Raw genomic sequence first — 20,464 nt, forward strand, 5'->3', positions numbered from 1 at the left:
TAAACTCAAAGAACATAACAAATCTATTGTAAAAACTGGAGAGAAGTTTTATCCATATACTTACTTATGTGGGCTGTCTTGAAAGTATTTGCAGGCTGCAAGGCTGGGGGAAATACAGTGAGACCAAGCCAGTAATCTGGGAAACAGTTGCTCTAAACCAAACATTTTTCACATATTTTTATTTCTTAAGATGCCTTTCTGTCTAAAAGTGACAGGAGAAATTCTGAAAAGGAGAAAATCTGTGGTATAGAATAGGGAAAATGTTCTGGTGGATCTTCATAGACTGTGACTGGGTTGAATGTCACCAAAAAACAGCTGAGTAGTGCGGGATCTCAAAACAGCACATTTACTTTCTTGGTTTATAACGATGCCTGAAGCTACTGCATACCAGAACTTGTATGAATAACAGGTAATAACAGGTGTTGTTATTGTGAAGTCAGTTTTTGAAAAAGAGAGACAATTCACTGACACAGATTTGCTTGAATTCTCTCATATGCCTCACAGAAGACCGTGATTTGAAAAGGACAATCTGACCAAAAAGATTCTAAGCAGAAGTTCCCTCCCCCATCCATTGTTGGATTGTAATTAACTAAAATACCAAATAAGAATACATAGATGAATTATATGATTCGGTAGATATTATGAAGTAATTCTGTGTAAACTGAAGGACAATAGATTTCTGTATGGCTACTCCATTGAAAAGTAGTGTGGCCTTACCTTTTACTAGCTTAGGCCACTTATAACCTAATTACACTTAAAAGAAAATTCATTCAGATTTAGGTATGAGTAGGCCTGGATCACATCAACTGTTTCCCTGAAAAATGCCATGCATGGTCACTTTTATTTGAAAGTAAAGTCTTTGTACTGTTCAATTCCTTTTCTGACTAATTTTCTTGAATAAATTCAAAGATAAACAAGCTTAGTTAGGTTGTTTATTCCTAGATGAGAGGTTTTGAAGTGAGGTTTAATATACATTGGAATAACAAATGTCATTAACTCATTTTAGTTGCTCTGAATATTCCCATATAGAGACACCCAAATTGTCATAGGAGTATAGTCTGAAATTATATTTTCTCTGTTGGCAAAACCACTTTAAAATACTGCTGCAGGTTTCTGCCATGATTGCAGTTTACCACTCCTTTGGTTGTATGGGTAGAACTATTTGGATGATTATGCTGTCAATTGGATCACAGAAATTATTTGGCTTGAAAGAAGAAAAAGTTTTATAAGAGTGGTAACATGTAATTGTTTTATTTATCCTGAATAATTTTTATGTTTATACCATGGATTTGCTGGCATATGCACCAGCACAGCTAAAAGAATAGTGAACTTAGAAGTGTGGGTGGGGAAATCAAGAACCACTTGAACAGGCTTTTCAGCAAGAGCAAATAATGTCTCGTGACTGTTTGAGGTGGATGCTCAGAGCAAAATCAGCTTAAAGACTTCATAGTTACAAAGGACTCACATAAAGGGTGATTATGTTGATTTGGGGTCACTTCACGGAGACTGTCAAAAGATCCAGTTCTGGTCCTCATTTGACTTGTTGAGCATGAGAACTGAAATGCAGGCAGCCCTGCAGACCTGGATCCATCTGACACACCAGGGCAGCTTTCCCACGTGTTCTGAAGATTCACAAGCTGAAAAGTGGCAGCCTGGAATTTGGTACATCGATTGGTGGTTTAACGTAGTACTTAGATTGTAATTGTTTTGTGGTACCCTGTAACATCTTTCCAAAACACAAAGAAGAAATAAAAAACTTTGGAACACCAAGAAATGCATTTTCAAAGTCATTTCGTCTCTTGAATGAAGCTTAGAGGAAAAGAGAAAACATTTGAAAACCACGACTAGGATTTCTTCCCAGGCAATACAGCCAAATGCGCATAGCTCTGATGTTTATGATATGCACATTAGTATCTGGCATGATAGTACCCAATACCTCCTCTTCCAGACCTGCCATGTTTACAGAATAAAATAATCCTCTTTTTCATACAGAGCAGAAGATTTTTGTAGTGCTCTGTGCAGTGTCATTGAATTAAGAGTGTATACTCAGAGTAATAACAAAGCTTTGTTCCTGATGTTGAGAACCAACTGGTGTTGTTCTTCACATTGAAATATTACCAAGGAATTACATGAGTGCTGAAGGAAAAGGAAAGCGATGTACATAGAATGTACATGAAATAGAAATGCTAATTTTTTTAAGAATGGAGTATAAACTGTGACTCTCTTAACACTGTAGTTAGTTGTAGTGAAAGAAGATCCGTCTGTGATTTGTGGGCAGTGGAAAGGTAACAAGCCAGGAGAGTATTTTGGATTAACTTCTTTGTCTTGGTACTTTTACTTTGTTGATGAACACTGTCAGGAAAAAATCTATTACATAAAATTTAGGTTTATATTTATCATTTAAATGTAACTGAAGTTACACTAAATAGTATTCCTGTAACTGATTTTTTTTTTAACTACTGTAGATTTTGGTTGTTTCATTTGTACAGTCTTTTCCTTTGTTCAGTCTTTTCATTTACTGTTTATTCTAGCATGAGAGCTTATTTGTCTTGGTAATGTGTCCGTGGTAGATAACAGAAACCTTCATTTCAATCAAATCATGCAGTGTTTTAAATCTACATAGGAAATGCCTGGGAATGAGCAGTACTTCAGATCATCCAGAGCAGTTTTGGCTCTCAGTCAGAGAAATACATTGTGCAATAGCAAAGTATATAATTTCTTAGTTCATTTTACATATGTGCCACTGAACACTGTAGTAGTACCCTGCTAGTGGGTGTTTCACAGATCTGTTGAGTGGAGAGTACTTGGAATAGTTTTCTTCAGTTCCAGAATTGATGTCACATGAATATACATATAATGCAAATATCATAAATACGAGTTATCTAAAATGATTTAAATGTACTTAATTTCTACAGATAGGAAATGGTTTATTAAGTGAAAGGAGAGAAAGGGACTACAGATAGTTAAGATGTGTATGTATTTATATACATATAGTGCATATACTTAAATGAGTTAAATGGAGCATAGATAATTTTTAAAATATATGACTCCATTAAGTATAGAACTCCATCCACCTGTAAAGGAGGATATTTACATTAAGTGTATTTGACACCATTTAATTATATAGTCATCACTGTAGCAAAGACTTACTTTGCCCTTGTCTATTGTAATAGTACTTTAAAATTGAAAATAATATTAGTTTGAAATGAACTGTTAAAATGATAAGCTTGCATATTGAAAGTACTTTCAGGTGAAAAATACTTATATCATTTATGATACCTAAATATTAGTGGTAAAAAACTGAGAATAAAATATGTAAAAAGTAGGGCCCTTGACAATACAAAAGTGTTGAAATCTGTAGTGAGAAGCTCATCAATGCGTTAAAGTAGTAACTCAAATAGTGTATTCCAAAATCATTATGTAGTGAAATGATGCTAATATTCAAAAATGCCTTTTTCACATGAAATATCAATATAGAACTCCTCCATAAATGAGTATTAAAGGAGATTTCTGAGCATCATAAGCTGTAATCAAAATCCTTCACAGTATATGGCAGTGCAGAGATCAATGATGTTTGAAGCAAAGACAAACCTCTATATTACATAAAGGATATACATCCTTATCATTAAAGACTGTGTCTTCATAAGTCTCAACAAAACTCTGTCTTGTACACATTAACATTTTTAAAGGTTCTCATTGTATAAAACCTTCACTCTGGAATTTGCAGCTTAAGCTACTTAATAGTGCCAGTCTAAAATTTCCTCCTTCTGGGAACTCATATATTATTTTAAGAAACAAATGTCTGAAGTTTCAAACACATTCTTAAGAAATATTTCCCCCATTACTTAAAAAGATAAAATTAGGATTCTTAAAAACCACAGGATCAAAACATCCCCGCTGGTTGTGTGGAATGCTCCAGCTGAGGTAATATAATAGTCTGTTACTCAAGAGAGATAATTGCCAGTGTTTGACCTAGAACCAAACAGTTAAATATAACTTTGAGCTTGTTTGCATTTCAGAATAAAATACTACATCCTAAAATATGTACATGTGTGACAGGTTTAACAGAAAAAAATATTTTTGGTGATATATTTGGTGTTCAAGAATTGAGTACTGTTGTGCTGACAAAGCTACTTGTTTTACAATTGCAATTCAAAAGACAGTTCAGATTCAGTCAAGATGATTTTCTCTTTGCTTCCATTTTTTTCAGTATATTTGCACAATTATAATCATTCAGTCACCCAGCTGTTTGTCTGCCTGTTTCTCTGACATGTTTTTGTAAATGATCTCTTTTGTAAGAAATTAAGTAGGTCAGTCAGATTCCAGCATGCTATGAATCAAGTGGCCCAGATTTATTTCAGTACAAGCCATTAACATTCAGGTTGTCCTTTACTGAGTCGTGGATGATCAGCAATAGAAGGACATAGAGAAACTCCCTGAACTTGGGCAATCAAGATAAAGGTCAAGACACAGTCCATTTCTCTTCTGGTTTTCTTGTTTTCCCAAAAAGGACAAAGACCCAGTGCAGGGTCATGGCACCATTACTCTTGCCAATCACAAAGTTTCTAATATCGAGAAGTTCCTGTTTATTTTACTGAGTAGATAACAGAAGAGGTCCTTCTGGGAGTTAGTTATGGTTTTAGATGCATTTTATGAGTCTATTATGATATCTAGAATGTAGGAAGCATGCTGCATGTTTAGAGTAGGTGTCTCAAAAGAACAAAATCATTTAGAAGCCCAGGGTATCCATTCTCTCCATCTCTTTGCCTTCTGCTTGGTATCCTCAACGGGTTATGTGCACAGTAGAGTTTTACTTAAATGGTAAACTTCTGAGGACAGAACCAGTCTTTTCCTTCCTGTCTATGTATGTGTGCTTGCATGTGTGTGCATATTTATCTGACACTGGAGGGTCCTGGACTATGTTCTACATAAAATCAGAATATAGATAGTAAATAGTAATAGTGTGTGATCTTAACTGTGGTTATCTGTTGTCAGTGCTGCTCTGTGTCCTTTCTTCTCCAAATTGGTGAAGATAATTGCCACTTGGTTACCGGATTCCTAAGTAGTCCTGAGCACATATCAGTTTTATGTCAAATGCTTTAAATCTTTTGTTAGCTATCCTTTATATAAATAAGGAAATGCATGTATGACTATTTTTTTTTACATACTTTTTGTATCCATTGTTTGTACACTTCCTTCCACTTGTTTTTCTCTTCTACCTTTTGGGCATTTTCCCTGTGCAACACTAACAAATATATTTGCTGTCATGTTCTTCCTTTCTTAGTTTTAAAAAGGAATCTGCAAAACATGTGTATGCATCTCTAGTATCTTGGTTGGACCGAATTCAGAACCCACAAATTACTACCTTTTTGTTTTTCTAATTTGACCTTTTTTCATGCTCTAATAAGGGGATGGAGCTCCAGAGCAAGAAGGCCGCTGGATGATCTGCTCTGAGTGTGTAGGGCTATCAGAGATGGCCAGCGTTTCTCAAAGAGAGTTTTGACCTCTTCATGTACAATATCTCCCAACCTTGGGGATATTCAGAAGTTGTCCAGACACAGTCCTGGGCAGCTGGCTGTAGGTCACGCTGCTTGAGCCGGGGGGGGTTGACCAACAGGTCCCTTCCAACCTCAACCATTCTGTGTTTCTGTGAACCTCTAACTACATGTCTTATCTATTCATGGCTGACTTTTCCATTTCTGTGAGGGTGGATATTGCCTCAAAAGACCTGTACCTGATTCTGTTCACAAGCGTCCTCTCTTACTATCTCATGTCTCAATGGATCCTCCAGCAGATCAATTCAAATCTAATGGGTCTCAATTCATGTATAAAGTTAGTGTCAGGGGATCTATATGAAGTCTATGTTAACCTGTCCTTTCTCTCGCTCTCCCCTGAAATCCTTAGTTCAAATCTAGTCATGCATTTTTGTACCCATGCCACAATACTTGCAGTTTAATCACTTCAAAATTCAGATGGGTTCTGTGAAAATCTAGATTTTTTTTTTCAGAGAGACCGCATCAATGTTAGAATAGCTCGTCATTTGAACACAGCCTCCAACTACAATGGAGAACTCTGGAGATATTGTCTGTTAGATTTTGAAATGTACAAAGTTCTTACTATAAGTATTGGAAAATGACAGAGTTTCTGTGTAGCTTTGTGTGGTCATTGGTCTGCACAATGAGTGAATTCCATCACATTTTTCCTCACAGTTGAGATTATAATCCATAACAGTGCTTTGAATGTTTTCATTTTAATATGGAATTAGACTAACTGGAGTATACTACTGGACATAAATTGTCTTTCTTCTTCTTCTCAAAGCCGTATGAGGGGCTAAGACTTCAGGACCTGCGAAGGCTGAAGGACATGCTGATCGTGGAATCTGCTGACATGCTCCAAGCCCCGCTCTTCACTGCAGAAGCTCTACTGCGCGCACACGGTAATCCAAAATCTTAAAGACTAACAAACTTTGCAGTAAAATCAAAATTGCAGTTGTAGGTTTCCTTTTTATTTCCAAGTAAAAGAGAAGTAACTGTTAATCAAATACCAGGAAACCGTTCATACAGTACTTTAGAAAAAATACAGCTGTAGTATGTCAAAAAGCATTGAGGCAAACAGGGAAGCTGATAGGAAAGTGATTCAAACTAGGAATTATAATGACAGACATTTTAACTTAAGTAGTATGGAGAAACAGAGACACAGAAGTAGAACTTCCGTGGTTTTATATGTCATAAAAAGTCAGAATCATTGCGCCTGTTTTTGACACACCTATGTTTTTATGCCACTTTATATTTGTGTATAAAACTGGATCCAATTTTATTTATTAATTTACTTACTGTTGCAATAAAAGCAGTCTTACCAGTGTACTAAATGGTTCAAAACTGCCTCGGCAGTTAAAGCAAATGAGTGTTTGTCATTTGAAGGATTTTTATAGTTAGCTCTTCTAGTAGACTTTTCTGTGTGTATATCTCTAACTAGTTTAATTTCACTGAAATCAGTCTTTGTACTTGTCATGTAGTTTAAACTGTGGTTGTCAGAATGGGGATACACTGAATTCAGAACAGATATACAGAATCCAGACAAAAGTATCTCTCTGAAACTCAGTGGAAGCTTTAGGCTTTGATTCAGTGATTCAAAACTTGTGCTTACTGAAGCATCTGCCTTGTTACTGTGAGAACTACTCAGCCAGTTGCATTCTCATCACTGTGTTACTGGATTAAGCTTTCATACCCTATTATTTTTGTGGGCTCCTTGTGAAAATAAAAGGGAGAGGGAAAAGTGAAATAGGAAAACGTTATTTTAAACCCACAACTTTGGGCACACTTTCATGAGGAGGTGTGCTACCTGAAACTAATCTCTTTTACGTTATTTTTAATAGTTATTATTTATGGTTCTTTTTGACATTGAATTAAGTCAACTTGAACTTGTGCCGGTCTGATGATATTTAAGGCACAGTCATTGCGTGTATGCTTTTTTAATGTTGATTATTTGTTTAGCACTTATAATGTATTTATAATATGTGCAATATTTGAATGCTGTTTTGGATTCTCAGAATACTCTCATTATGGCTAAATATTTTACTAAATGGGTAGGTAGTTTCTGTAACCTGTGTAGATATTTTGAAGAAGAAAATTATGGCAATACCATTCAAACTTGCAGCACGGTCCATAGTAAATCCAAGAGCAGGGAGGTTGATGTAAACTGTGGAGAAACGTCTGCCAGCATCTAGCGAGTCGGAATTGAAAGTTGAGAAGAAATGAGTCTGTGTTTCAAAGGTCATTTTACTGATGTTGCCGTAGTGATGTCGCGGTAACTTAATGCAATTGGCTACTGCAGAGAAAGAAACACAGACAATTTGCAAGTCATGAGAAAGTCAACTATTTTGCCTGTAGCTGTAGTCATACACTGGAAATTTTTCAAATGTAATTTGTTTTATTTGAAATGAAGGCATAGAATTGGTTCAGCCTCATAAAGGGAGTGACTGAGCTATTTACAAAATGCTTAGACAACTGGGAAACATCAAATGCCAAACCGTAATGTTTTTGCATTTAATCTTGAAATACGTAAAAGAATACTATGAAATCTTCACTTAATTCACATTTAATATAAGAAAAATATGTCTTAAATTCTTGGAAAGATCATTTTTATGTACTAATTTTTAATGGTTTACAGATATGTAATATTTAATCCAACAGACTTTGCTTTCTTTTATCCTACAACGATACCAATCTACTGACATAGGCTGTAAGAATTGAGGTTTTGTGTTGTTTTTTCTCATTAAGAGACAGAAGTATTTAGAGTTAGACCAAGATAAAATTATTAGGGCAGTCATGAAAATAAATAACTTTACACTTTTCCTACAAGTGTTGTTTCAAAATTGTTCTTGTTTCTTTTCTAGTTAATGATAAAGCAGTTCATTTCAAGATAAAAGAGAGACAATTCAGCAAAGATAGCTACCTCATATTTTACTAAAACTCATACATTAGTAAAGAAAACACAGTAGAATCCATTTAGTACTATGTCTTAACTCTGGGTCATTTTAAAGATACAGTACAAACAAAGGAGCTCAAGACAACTTTTAGCAAATTTTATCTGTATCTTAGCATCAATCAGCTCCCCTCTGAAAGATGATCAGCTTAGCGTAATTTGAAAAATACTAATAAAAGTCACATGTTTTGAAGTGTCAATATGTTCAGGCTACATGTCTTTAAACAAATGAAAGTAAACTCTAACCCATGATATGTTTTAGTGTAGATAAGTAGGCACCTGATCAGTAAATCATTCCCAGCTCAAAGGCTTTTTTTCATATTAGAAGGGAACAGATTTTATTATGACAGCAATCATTATTTGACAATGGCAATATTTTATTAAGTTCAGTGCTTAGAACACGCATCTTTTTTCCAGCATTAATACAGGATAGGAATACTATTTGTCTTTTTCCTTTAAAATGTAAAATTCAATAAAAATATCACAGGTCTTTTGATTAATAACATTGAGTTTCCAGTGGGAGTACCTAGCATTTAAAAAAAAAAAATCTTCAAAATATTTATTCAAATTGATAGGAAAAAACTGGAAAATGTCTCTTTCCTTCGGAAATTCTGGTTCATCTGATCTGTGCGTAGTGTGAATACTTTAAGATTCAAATCAATACAGGAATTTTTTAATAGAAAAATTCACTATTCTTAAGATGTATTTAGTATTACTCTTAGGTATCAGAAACATAAAGCATTTCAAACAATGGTTAAGAAAGATTTTATTCAGTTTTAAGATACCATACATAATAAATTTGTTTCAGTTGTTCTTTTTTTTGTGTATAAATGGGCAATGTTAATTATGAATAAAAGTAAAGCATTCAGTAACACAATTATGGAAGAAAAATGTAGTACGAATATGTGAAATACTTTGAGCAATCAGGTGGGGTTTTATTCTTTTTGTTCCCCAGAAATATGTAACTGTCATGTGCACGTATGAAGACTGGTAACTTGTTAGTTCACAAATCTTTTTGTAATCTGACTTTATCTTAGCCTTCTTCCTTCATTTGTAGCACTTGGCTTCATTTTCTTCAAAAAAACTCGGTAGATAGAAGTCAATCCATATTGAACAATTTTTAAAAAAAAAAAATTAAGGGAAAATATTGAAGATTCTGTCGTGCAAGGGCTGTTATATTTTGTTCTGTCTTTGCAAGTCACTGAAATTCTGGTTTCTGAATCTCCTAGCTACTACTTGCTGTAAATAAATAATACAAATAATTATATTTAAGACTGATACTACAGGGAATGGAGATGCTTGCAATGCAGTTATTTACATAAAAACATTGCATTATTTATTATCTTGGAATGTGTTCTGTAAAATTTAATGTCTAAAGTTCCATTCACTCCCACTTACCATATTTATTTCTTTCCAGTTTTTTTAGCTTGTGTTCATATATTCTTTTGAGGGCGCGGCTACAAAATATATTCTGCACATGTCAAGCTGCATCATTTGCTGTGTCTGTGCGTTTATTGCAGACTGGGACAGGGAGAAGTTACTTGAAGCGTGGATGTCGAACCCAGAGAACTGCTGCCAGCGCTCAGGGGTGCAGATGCCAACTCCCCCTCCGAGCGGATACAACGCCTGGGACACGCTCCCTTCTCCCCGCACCCCGCGCACCACTCGCTCCTCTGTGACCTCCCCCGACGAAACCAGCCCCTCGCCAGGAGACCTTGAGACAGCTGTGGTGAGTTTGTAAATAGATCTGGAATTGTTAGCAGGGCAGAAGAGCTCGTTTCTAAACATAGCGCACCTACGTGGACACGGGAGCTGCGTTGTCATCTCATTCTGAAAATAAGTTTGTGAAGATGGGAAGCGTTTCATTGCCAAAAGCGGTGAGCAGAGAGGTTGACGTCTTAAACATCCTATATTATAACATAATTTAGCATCTGGCTAATAGAAAGCACTCTGTTTTCACCTTGCCTGTCACTTACAAAGTAGCATTTTATCCAGCTACAATCCCATCAGTGCATTTGGCTCTTTTGAGCTTCTCATTTCATACTTATCAAGATGTTCACTTTCATTGTATCCATGTCCCTAAATGTACTCAGTGCTGTGAACCCTGCCTTTTGAAAATTTTTTCTTTAGAAAACAAAATTCTCTTTGTCTGCATTTTGAAATGTCAGCCCACTAGTGTACTGTAAGCTTACAATTACTTTTACTATGTGTGGGCTGCTTCAAGCAGTTTACAAGGCTATTGCAAATTTGAAATATGAAAGCATCTTTCATTAAAATCAGTGTGGTTCTTTTGGAAGACAGAGCTCTCTTTTTAATAATCCACAGCTGCAGCAGTATAAAACTTTTGCTCCATGACCTAAGCATTTTTCTAGAACATTATATGCAGTGTTGCAAACGGATCATCCCTAGGTCTCATATTCAAATAAAGATCTTGCATTTCTGCACAGAAATCTTTTATTTCTTTAATTGTAAAATGCTGAAAAAGAAGGTATATAGAAGGAATAATGTTATCATACATATATTTACATTAGCAGTTAAGTATTGTCCGGGAATACTTCCTAATTAAAATGTGTAATGAAAGATTACATGTCTCCAGTTTTACATTGTGTGCTTTGTTTTTAATTGATGATCCATAAGGCCAGAGTGCAAGTTTGGATAATGATCGCCATTCTACATCTAGTGTATCTAAATCTGAATCCAGAGTTACACATTTAGTATTCCGTTCATTTAAAAATCTTATAAAGAGCTATCAAAATAATATTTTCAAAATGTTGTTTATGAAATAATACGTGTTCTCATTTTGGCAGGAAAATAAAAGCTAAAAGCAATAGATAAAATAAAACCGCAAGCTATAAAGCTTCTTTTCAGATTTTGCATTTACATCCTATCTTATAATTAAAACTGGTCCAGTAAATGTTCTCTACTTGATATTTTGAACTCGGGGCTTCAGGAAATTCCTTATTTTAAAGGTACATTTTAAACAAAAATGAAGACTCTTATAAATTTAATAGCAAACATTTTTTGAAGAATTGTCAGCTTCTAAAAATTTTATTTTGGCTACACAATAAATGGCTTCATCAAGTTTTGCACTTAAAAGGCCCACTTGTTTGGTTTGCTTTGGTTTTGGCTGTAACACAAGTGCTTTTAAAAAGCAGCATACCGTAAGATAACCTTTGAAAATGTCCTCTATGTGTTTAATATCTAAAGTATTGAAAGCTCAAGTAAATTTTCATGGAATCTTGTCTCCAATGGAAAGAAAAATCTGTCTGTACTCCTTGAAGACCATGATGATTTATTTTCACACCTAACCACAAGCTATGCGTAGTTTCATCCCTATGCTTTAAATGTTTTCAGAGTAAGGGTCTCAGTATTCAGTGTTATTTTTTCTATAGTACCTAGTTGTATAAAATTCAGCAGTGGTATCTTCTGTTGGAATACTTTTAGCTTAACTTATTATTTATTTTGATCAAAAGCCTCAAAGTATTTTCCTAAAAACAGTATCTGTGTAGATTATTACTTAAAACAGTTGCTGCTGTTGCACAACTGAATTGTGCTCCGCCTTGATTTGGACATGATTGTGTGAGATGCTGAACATTTCCTGTAGCCTTTGCCATCTCCAAACTCCATTTCTGGCTGCCTGTGAAGCTGATGAAAAATTCAGGTCCCTTTTGTCCCTAGAACTCTTAATTCTGAGGTGCCAGCGCTCTGCAGGTTGAAGTACTTGTTGAGCTGGAGAACGTGACGGAAGACGCCTCAAAATGTGCTGTTTGGGTAGGAAGATATAGAAACAGGGATATCTCATCTTTCCCATTGCTGTTTCTATAGCTTAAATAACTTCTTTTCTGGTTACAGTTAAATTTTTTCTCCTACGGAGCACTTCTTTAAATTTTTGCTGAGATTTTTCCAACGCAATGTGTCCTTGCTGACAACATACAAGGCTTTAGGGTATTTCTTAATCAGAAGTATTTTTTTCATCTACAGTGTGACATTTGTATGTGTAATATTTCTGTGTTTGAAGACCCAGTGGATATGCCTTGTGGACATGACTTCTGCAGAGCATGCTGGGAGGCGTGAGTAAACGTGCTTTTCTATCTTTTGAGAAACTTCTGTAGTTGTCATTTTGAAGGGGAAAGCACAGAGACCACAAACAGCTAATGTTAAAGTACTGTTTGGCTTTCAAAGAGTTGCTGGTTTGACCCTATTGAATATTTAAGTTGCCATACACCATGGCTATCAACTGTTGTAGGCTTACATAATGTTCGTTTTGGTCCTGACTCAACAAAACTCTTAAGCAAACATTTCATGCCCGTGTGTAAATAGATGAGCCTACTCTTAATTTGCTCAGTTTGCGTGTGGTTTTGGCAGCGTTGGGGTTTACACTTTCTAAATTAAGCACATGCCTAATTCCATCTCTGAGTTTAGCATACAAAACTTAGGCATCATAAATCCATTTCCAGTCAGAGAAGCAATTAAAATGCTTTCTTACATTGAAGGTTAGTAACTGAGGAGTAGAGTTAACTTACACAATCTGTTAGTGTAATGCTCTTGTTACTACATTGGTTTTTTTAAGTCAAAATAGTTGTGCTAGTAAAGACTTGGACATGGACAGTTATACTAGTATAAATATTAATCGTGCTTCCCAGGTTCAGTTATGTCTGTATGCAGTGATTATATTCATCTTTGTCCTCAGTCAGGAGATTGTACCACTTGAACTGTACCACTGTAGTGTCTTGTCACAGCGTCACACCAGCACAGACAGTTCTGCTGCACATCAACCCAATTCCTATGAACCCGTTCCTCCTGTGCTAAGGAAGAGCACTTTCTCTTCCATGTGGGCGTTTATAAGGCAGTTACTTTCAGTGGCAAGCAAATTGATAGTCTTGCTGCTGTTGTCTTGCAAATTGTTATGCAGCGATGCAGAAGTTACCGAGAGATCAGTGGCTTGACATGGCACTTCTAATTTGAGTGCTGAACTGCGCGTGCTGTGATTTGCACGTGCACTCGGAGCTCCAGCTCAATGTCAAGCAAGTGCTGGCGGTGGCACCTCTAGGGTGGGATTCATCTTTCCAAGCCAGTCATTTGAAAGTTACTCGGAGCACAGCCAGGACTGAGTTTTCCCATTCTAAGACACGAATCTAAGATGGGAAGAATTGACAGGCCTCTCTACCTGAACTATTAAAGGATCCCAGGTGGCTCACTTAGAATAGCTGCCTGTCCTTTGAATGATTAAAGTTAGATGACATCCTTGATGTCAGATTAATGAGTTACAGCTTTTAAACTAAGCAACCTTGTGCACTGTCAGTTAAAGTCTGGCTTTCAGCAGGTTTCTGAGCTCGTTCCATCTCACATTCTGGTGCTTAGGGACTGCAAAGGTCTCAGTTTAGAAATTTGTTTCCAAGAGCAGACCTAACTTGACTAGCACAGTTGTAAAAATTAATTGCATATCAAATTGATGATTTCCTAGATTAATTACACTTACATGTTCCATTTCTGATTTAAGTCGGAAGTAATGCTCGGCTTAATTAAACATTGCAGAGCTGTGTCTGAGAAATGGCAAGGATGGGAACCACAAACACATAGGGGTGAGCATAGCTGACGGTGCTCGTTTTTGAACAATGACTGTTCTTTTTCCTTTTCATTACGATGTTCGTCAAATCTGTATCCCTTTTGAGCAGAAAGAGGTACTTCCCGTTCTTTGTTTAAAAATTGATTAATGTGAATATCTGTGAACCTAGTATAAAGTATTCAGCCGCCTTTTAATTTTTACTTTTTATTCACAAATACCGACTGACAAAATTCTGGCAGATTTTTGAATCTGAAAATTCAGGAGGGTGAAGCTCACAACATTTTTTGCCCAGCGTATGATTGTTTCCAGCTTGTGCCTGTAGACATCATAGAAAGTGTGGTTTCCAAGGAGATGGACAAAAGATACCTTCAATTTGACATTAAGGTAAACTATCAAACTGTTCTTGTACTCTTGAACTGTATTTCATTTTATAAGAAATACGACTTCTATGTGAAATGCTGCCGTATATTTGTAGCTTTCCAAGTGGAAATTAATAAATTAATATGTACACTGAATTATTGTTTATCTTATATGCCATAATATTAGTGGTTGATATACCACTGAGAAAGAAGAACATTGTATTTATTCCTTAAGCACAAATGCAATAATTCCATAATGTGTAAGTTAATGCAATATGAATAAAATTATTTGATCAAACTAATGTTCGAACAGGTAATATGAAGCTTTCATTTTTAAGAATTTTTGGACTATTTTCATTACCAACAGACTGTTTACATTCAGATATAGTACATTTCCCTTTAAAAAATTTATTTCAGAAGTGAATTACTTAATTTTTTGCCATCCAGTGCTTCACATGATCACTATATATATATGGAGGAGAAGTAGGAAAACCTTGAGCTAGTTTTCCTGTTTCATTTTTTTAACGTTTATTTCCATCATTGCAACTTGGTTGTAAAAGTGAATTTTAATTCATCTCTTTTTCTTTTATACTAGTATAGTAATGAACTATTCTTTGACATAATGTGCTACTTTATCAATGCTGGCAGGGCAAAAGAAAGTAGAGAAATACATTTTGGTTTATAATACTTGGTGTGACAAGTCTCTTTAATACACAGTAACAGTGCCATACATGGTAAGATGCAAATCAAACTATCGAATCTGATTAATCTTGTACATCTTTGTATTTCAAGTGGCTGGTGATCAGCATAGGTTTGAAGTGAAGTAGTGAAAGTTCCTTTTCCTCCTCATTTATTAGATGTAAGTTTTACAAAAGAAGACCCGATACATTAAACAGAAAAGGCTGTAGGTAAATTCCTGTGTTAGTGTACTTCTGATTTCAGGCTTATTGCAGGAGGGACGTGTTGTGGGATTTTTGTTTCAGTCAATAAGGTTTTAATTATTTTCAACTACAGGAGTCAGTTCTGTTAATGAGTGTATTGCAAGTGCATATGTAGTAGAAGTTTCCAGTAAGCCATATCACAAAGGAACTGACTTGCACACATTCAACATTTTGTTTGCGATGTAAGTCATTTGCATCTTAGCCTAAGTCTGGAGTACTGTTGTTATTTCAATTTAAAAAAAAAAGGGTGGAGATAAAACTGTTCCCCTTTCATAACTATTTTTAAAAGCCTATCAAAGTAGCTACAAGATTGTCCTTATGCTTTTTGGCTTTGTTTCATCAAAGAAAGATTATGAATACAGATGGTTTTATATCAATGACAAAATCTGATCTTATGTGGTAAAATCTTTTCCTTTTTTTCCTCAGGCCTTTGTTGAAAATAATCCTGCTATTAAATGGTGTCCGATACCGGGCTGTGAAAGAGCAGTAAGGCTAACAAGACAAGGATCAAATTCAACAGGATCAGATACGCTTAGCTTCCCCATGCTAAAAGCCCCTGCTGTAGATTGTGGCAAAGGACACCTTTTCTGCTGGTTAGTACTAGAAACTTACCTACATAAACTCACAGTCACTGCTGTTCCAGGGGTTAATTAAGAAGTCCCACTTAGCACCATACATTTGTGTGGGATGGTATATGACTGTACTATCTTGCATCCGTGGACCAGGTAACTTCATGTCCATAAATATTTTAGTATTTTGGGGCACAGCAAAGGTTTATAATGCTGTCTTACTCATTATTGGCCCTGACTGGTGCAAAACAGCGGCATGGAGTGCTATGATCTGTTCTGAGCGGACAGAGAAGTGGGATATTGGTGAAGGGATTTTTGTGTCTGCTCTGGATCGTGGTAGCGATAGTGGTAGAAACATGGCACATTTTGAAGAGTAGCACAGGAAGTCAGCAATTTTTAGCTCTCGCTGAATTTTGGTAGAATTGCATCAAGGAAGATGGAGTTTAAACAGGACTATGAATGACCTTTTGCTTCATACATAGCTGTTCTGTTTGCCAGGTCTCTCCAATCGTTGTTTCACTTTAGGATCAGCACTTTATGTTCTGATGAGTTTTAAGATGAATACAAGCTTGAGAAGGAGTAAAAAGCCATAAGTCATTCAAAAAACATCCCTCAGATTGCCTGTCTTCAGCACTTCCAAGATAGTACAACAAAAATATCAACCAAAACCAAAAAGTAGTGGGATATTTTTCTGAAGTACAGAGCAAGCCCCCTCTCCTAGTTTTTTGAGATTGTCAGACTGTCAATTTATGACTATTGTAGTGGGACGTCCTTTTCGCTGCTGGAAAATCAAAAAGGCTCAACCAAAGTATAGACATCCAGACAAGCTGAGTAAGCCTTCTTTCCATTTTTCAATTGAAACATGAAGCAAGAAGAAGAGATCCTGAATAATCTGCATGATTCCAAGTATGATAAGACTCTTAATGAAAGAAGCTTCTGATTTTACTTCTTTCCACTTACTAATGGAAAGGAAGAAGGAACAAGAGGAAAGTAGACATAGTGAAACAACCGCAAAAGCCAGAAAAGAGAACTTCTTGGGAAGAGGCTGTTCACAATGGATGGGGAGCTTGGAAAATGACAAATTCCGTTGAAACAAAACAGAAAATGTTTTTTACCAGTGAACATAAAACAAACTTTGGTATTATTCCACAAAAACGTGAAATCCTTTCATCCTTGCTTCTGATTACAGACAGAGAATCAATTTTTCTGTTACCCTGAATGGACAGAGCTTGAGACCACATCAGTGTAATATTGACATGATCCTTCAAAAATCGGCAGCTTCTGCTTCCTTTGCATGGGCTGAATGCACGAGCTCTTGAGAATGTCCCCTGAGTGTGAAAATGTCCTCTCAGTGCCTAATTGTTATAAGAAATGTCTTTTTTATGTTGCCTGGTAGTATTTCTGAATGTTCTTTTTCTTTTAATGCTTTGAGATATTGCACAAGCAAACACAGTTAAGGTCTTGAAAAAGACCTCATTTTAACAGCAAAATGTCCCAGAAGGCCTTTCCCAGACCTTTTTTCATCCCTGCAAAACGGAGTGAAGAGTTTCAGCAAAGGCAAGAAAGTTCTGCTAGCAACCAAAGCATCCTGCAGTGCTATGAATCAGAACCATTTGCTGAGGACAGCCACGTTAGTCTGACGGTACAAAAACCCTGTGCATGAATGGGTTCCTCTGGAGAAAAATAAAGTGTATTCTCAGTTCAGAGGGTTTTCATCATGACTGTATGCTTAAAGGGAGTTTGCTCTATATCTTAAAAATCAATCAGCACATCTCGCAGTTTCCTACTTATGTCAGTTCTGGAAGTTTTGCCAGGTAATCCACACATTAGATATCGCAATAGCAATTGATCCTGAATTTAGTAAGAGATTCTTTGGAGTTTATGTACTAGAAAACCCCAACCAGCCCCTAGATAATCACCTGGGTTTGTTGGATCTATAGCCTTCTTGCTCATGAAAGCAAGAAAATTCTCTGAGTCTATTGAGCAATTTCCTTTCTTTTTTTATATGTGAAAGTAGGAGTGTTCCTGTTAAGTACAGAGTTCCTTAGAATGTATTAAACTTTTCATTACCCACCACTAACACCACCTTCAACAAAATGTAATCTGTTGTTACAAACACAAAGTTCTATTCCCTTTCAGAAAAAGCATTCTGAGATATTTAAATGCAGTACAAATGAAAACTGTGCACAAATCCTACATCTGTGTATTATAAGACACATTCGACCTATTAGAACCCCTTCATGCTGTCTCAGAAGCACAGGGAATTGAGGCAAGCAGACGCTTCTGGAAAACAGTTGCAGCAGGTGGTGCACACTGAGTTTTGCACCTTCCCTCCTCGCTCCTTTCGTCCTAGGTGGAGAGGAGGAGCAGAGTCTCCTGTAGCAGAGACATCTCTACCGATGCACTTGGGAAGCCAGTTGTAAGTTGCAACAGTGCTTTGCTGTTTTGATTCAAAATTCATTATATGGTGCAAACGTTATCACAAAGGGAAGAAAAATCCTGAACTGCATTCTTCTTGGACAATGCTTTTAGCCCTTCCGTGAATTTTAACTTGTTGAAACTTGGTGCAATTCTATTGAGTATGTACTGCACCTTCAAATAAATCATCCTGCTGAGTGTTGAGGAAGGCAGTCTGGGGAGGCTAATGCTCTTAATTGTCACAGCCCTTTGTCATTAATTCCCTTCGTTCACTGCTGTCAGGAAGTCTATCCAAAACACAACTTTGTTTCATAGAAAGGTTTATGAGCAATAGGGTCAACGCTCTTGCTCTAGTAAGATGGCATCCCAGTATAAAACCCTTTGTTCTGGAGTGTGCTGAGGAAAGAACTTCCATGAGAAGCTGTTCTTTAACACTGTCGTGACTATAGTATAGATACAGATACATGACATACGTATGATTGTGCTTCTTTTGAAATTCACAAGTTTACAAATTTGAAAGCATCAAAGACACAACCTTCCCCCACCAGTAACAGATTGACTAATCAGCTTTTAACTTAAAACTGAGTTTGTTTAAGTTAATTTTTGCTAATTTCAGTCCTTTCTGGGAACAAATACTGTGTGAGAGGTCTTGGCTCCATGAAGTCAATGATTTGAGTGTATACTGCTGTCCTGCAGAAGTGAAAGGTCTCCATTTTCAAGCAGGGCTGAGATTGCCTTATTACAGACTAGTTATTCATTCCAGCAAAATGTTTCCCAGCTGCAGATATTAAGTATCTCCAAACCAGAGATCTTTGTGTGTGGTGAATTCAAGCTTGTTTGATAGCAGACTAGCTAGTGAGGAAAAAAAAGCTGAAAACTGGTGCCGCAGCCTTTTCTTTGTTCCTGCATCCCTGCTGAAGATGTGGACAAGAGCAATCAGAAGAGTATCGATGTAGCTTCTGCATCTGCCCTGCAGAGAGCAACCATTGCATCTGCAGAAAACGTGCATGTGCTCTGATGCAGCTGTTGCCCATCTGAAACACACTTCTTCTGAAATGTTTAGTTTGATGTGACAGATGTCTGAGGCTATTTGCTGCCATTCCAGTAAAAAAAGGAGTCATTGCAAGTCCGGAGTCCATACTGACATGTCTACACCCAAGCACCATTTGGAAGCCACATATCTGCCAACCTGTAGTGATGATTGCCATCCTTAAAGTTAGCAGTCACTTCAAGAGAAGCTCAAGGGACTCAATTCTCCACTATGGCCATGTAAATAAATTAAAGACCCCATTGAAGAAGCTCTGGTGGGGAGAGAGAACATCCGTAAATACTTAATTCTGCTGTTGAAGGGCTTGGATCTTTTTCTAGATTGAAAGCTTGAATCCACCTAATGATTAATTATTACAACTGAATAGATGCAAGTAATTCTACATAAAATGATTTCAGCTATAGCAGTCTACCTCGTTTTGCATAATCTCATTATTCTGGTTTACCTTTATCATATACACTATACTAGCACTTTTTGTGACACTAAAATAGTACCAGGGCATAATTCAAACAAACTACAAACCATCTGATTTATTTCAGATTGTAATTTTTAAAAACCCTTTTCCTTTCCTATCTCATTTAGATTCTTTATGAATCTTAATGATGCTTTTGAGCAACTACTTGGGGAGTATTTTAAAATAATGTTAATTACATGGCTTTTTATCTTCCTGACTTAAAGTTTTACCGTCTCTTGCTTGGTGTCGATGTTTTTTAGAATGAACCAATTTTAACTTTAAATATCTAAATGATGAGTTACTGTGTCTACATCTTAATTTTCAGGGAGTGTCTTGGTGAAGCTCATGAACCTTGTGACTGTCAAACCTGGAAGGACTGGCTGCAGAAAATATCTGAAATGAAACCAGAAGAACGTAAGAGTCATGTTTGGGGCAGGGGTTAATTTAGCAAAAAAAAAACAACTGTGTTTTGTTTTTAGAGGGATTTTTTAGTTCCATTGAGTACAAACTCTACATTTCTTGAAAAACGGGGTAAAAGAGAGGAGGAAAATTAAACCCCTGAATGAGAGGCTGCTTCATACTTGGACTGCATGTTAGGCAGCACTATGGCAGACTGTTCTCCTTA

General features: G+C 36.3%; 1 protein-coding gene across 11 annotated transcripts in view; it reads left to right on the forward strand.

Annotated features, from left to right (window-relative positions):
- Positions 1-20,464, forward strand: part of ANKIB1 (ankyrin repeat and IBR domain containing 1) — a 94,027-nt gene that overhangs the window by 57,050 nt on the left and 16,513 nt on the right. For all 11 annotated transcript variants that reach the window (XM_065051038.1, XM_065051046.1, XM_065051044.1 and 8 more), the window contains exons 5-10: positions 6,319-6,436; positions 10,005-10,213; positions 12,466-12,554; positions 14,290-14,434; positions 15,777-15,943; positions 20,165-20,253. In XM_065051038.1, the coding sequence (XP_064907110.1) occupies positions 6,319-6,436; positions 10,005-10,213; positions 12,466-12,554; positions 14,290-14,434; positions 15,777-15,943; positions 20,165-20,253 (817 nt within the window). The remainder of the gene's footprint in view (positions 1-6,318; positions 6,437-10,004; positions 10,214-12,465; positions 12,555-14,289; positions 14,435-15,776; positions 15,944-20,164; positions 20,254-20,464) is intronic.

This window comes from Columba livia, chromosome 2 (genome assembly GCF_036013475.1).
Source record: "Columba livia isolate bColLiv1 breed racing homer chromosome 2, bColLiv1.pat.W.v2, whole genome shotgun sequence".
In the NCBI taxonomy this organism is placed as follows: domain Eukaryota; kingdom Metazoa; phylum Chordata; class Aves; order Columbiformes; family Columbidae; genus Columba; species Columba livia.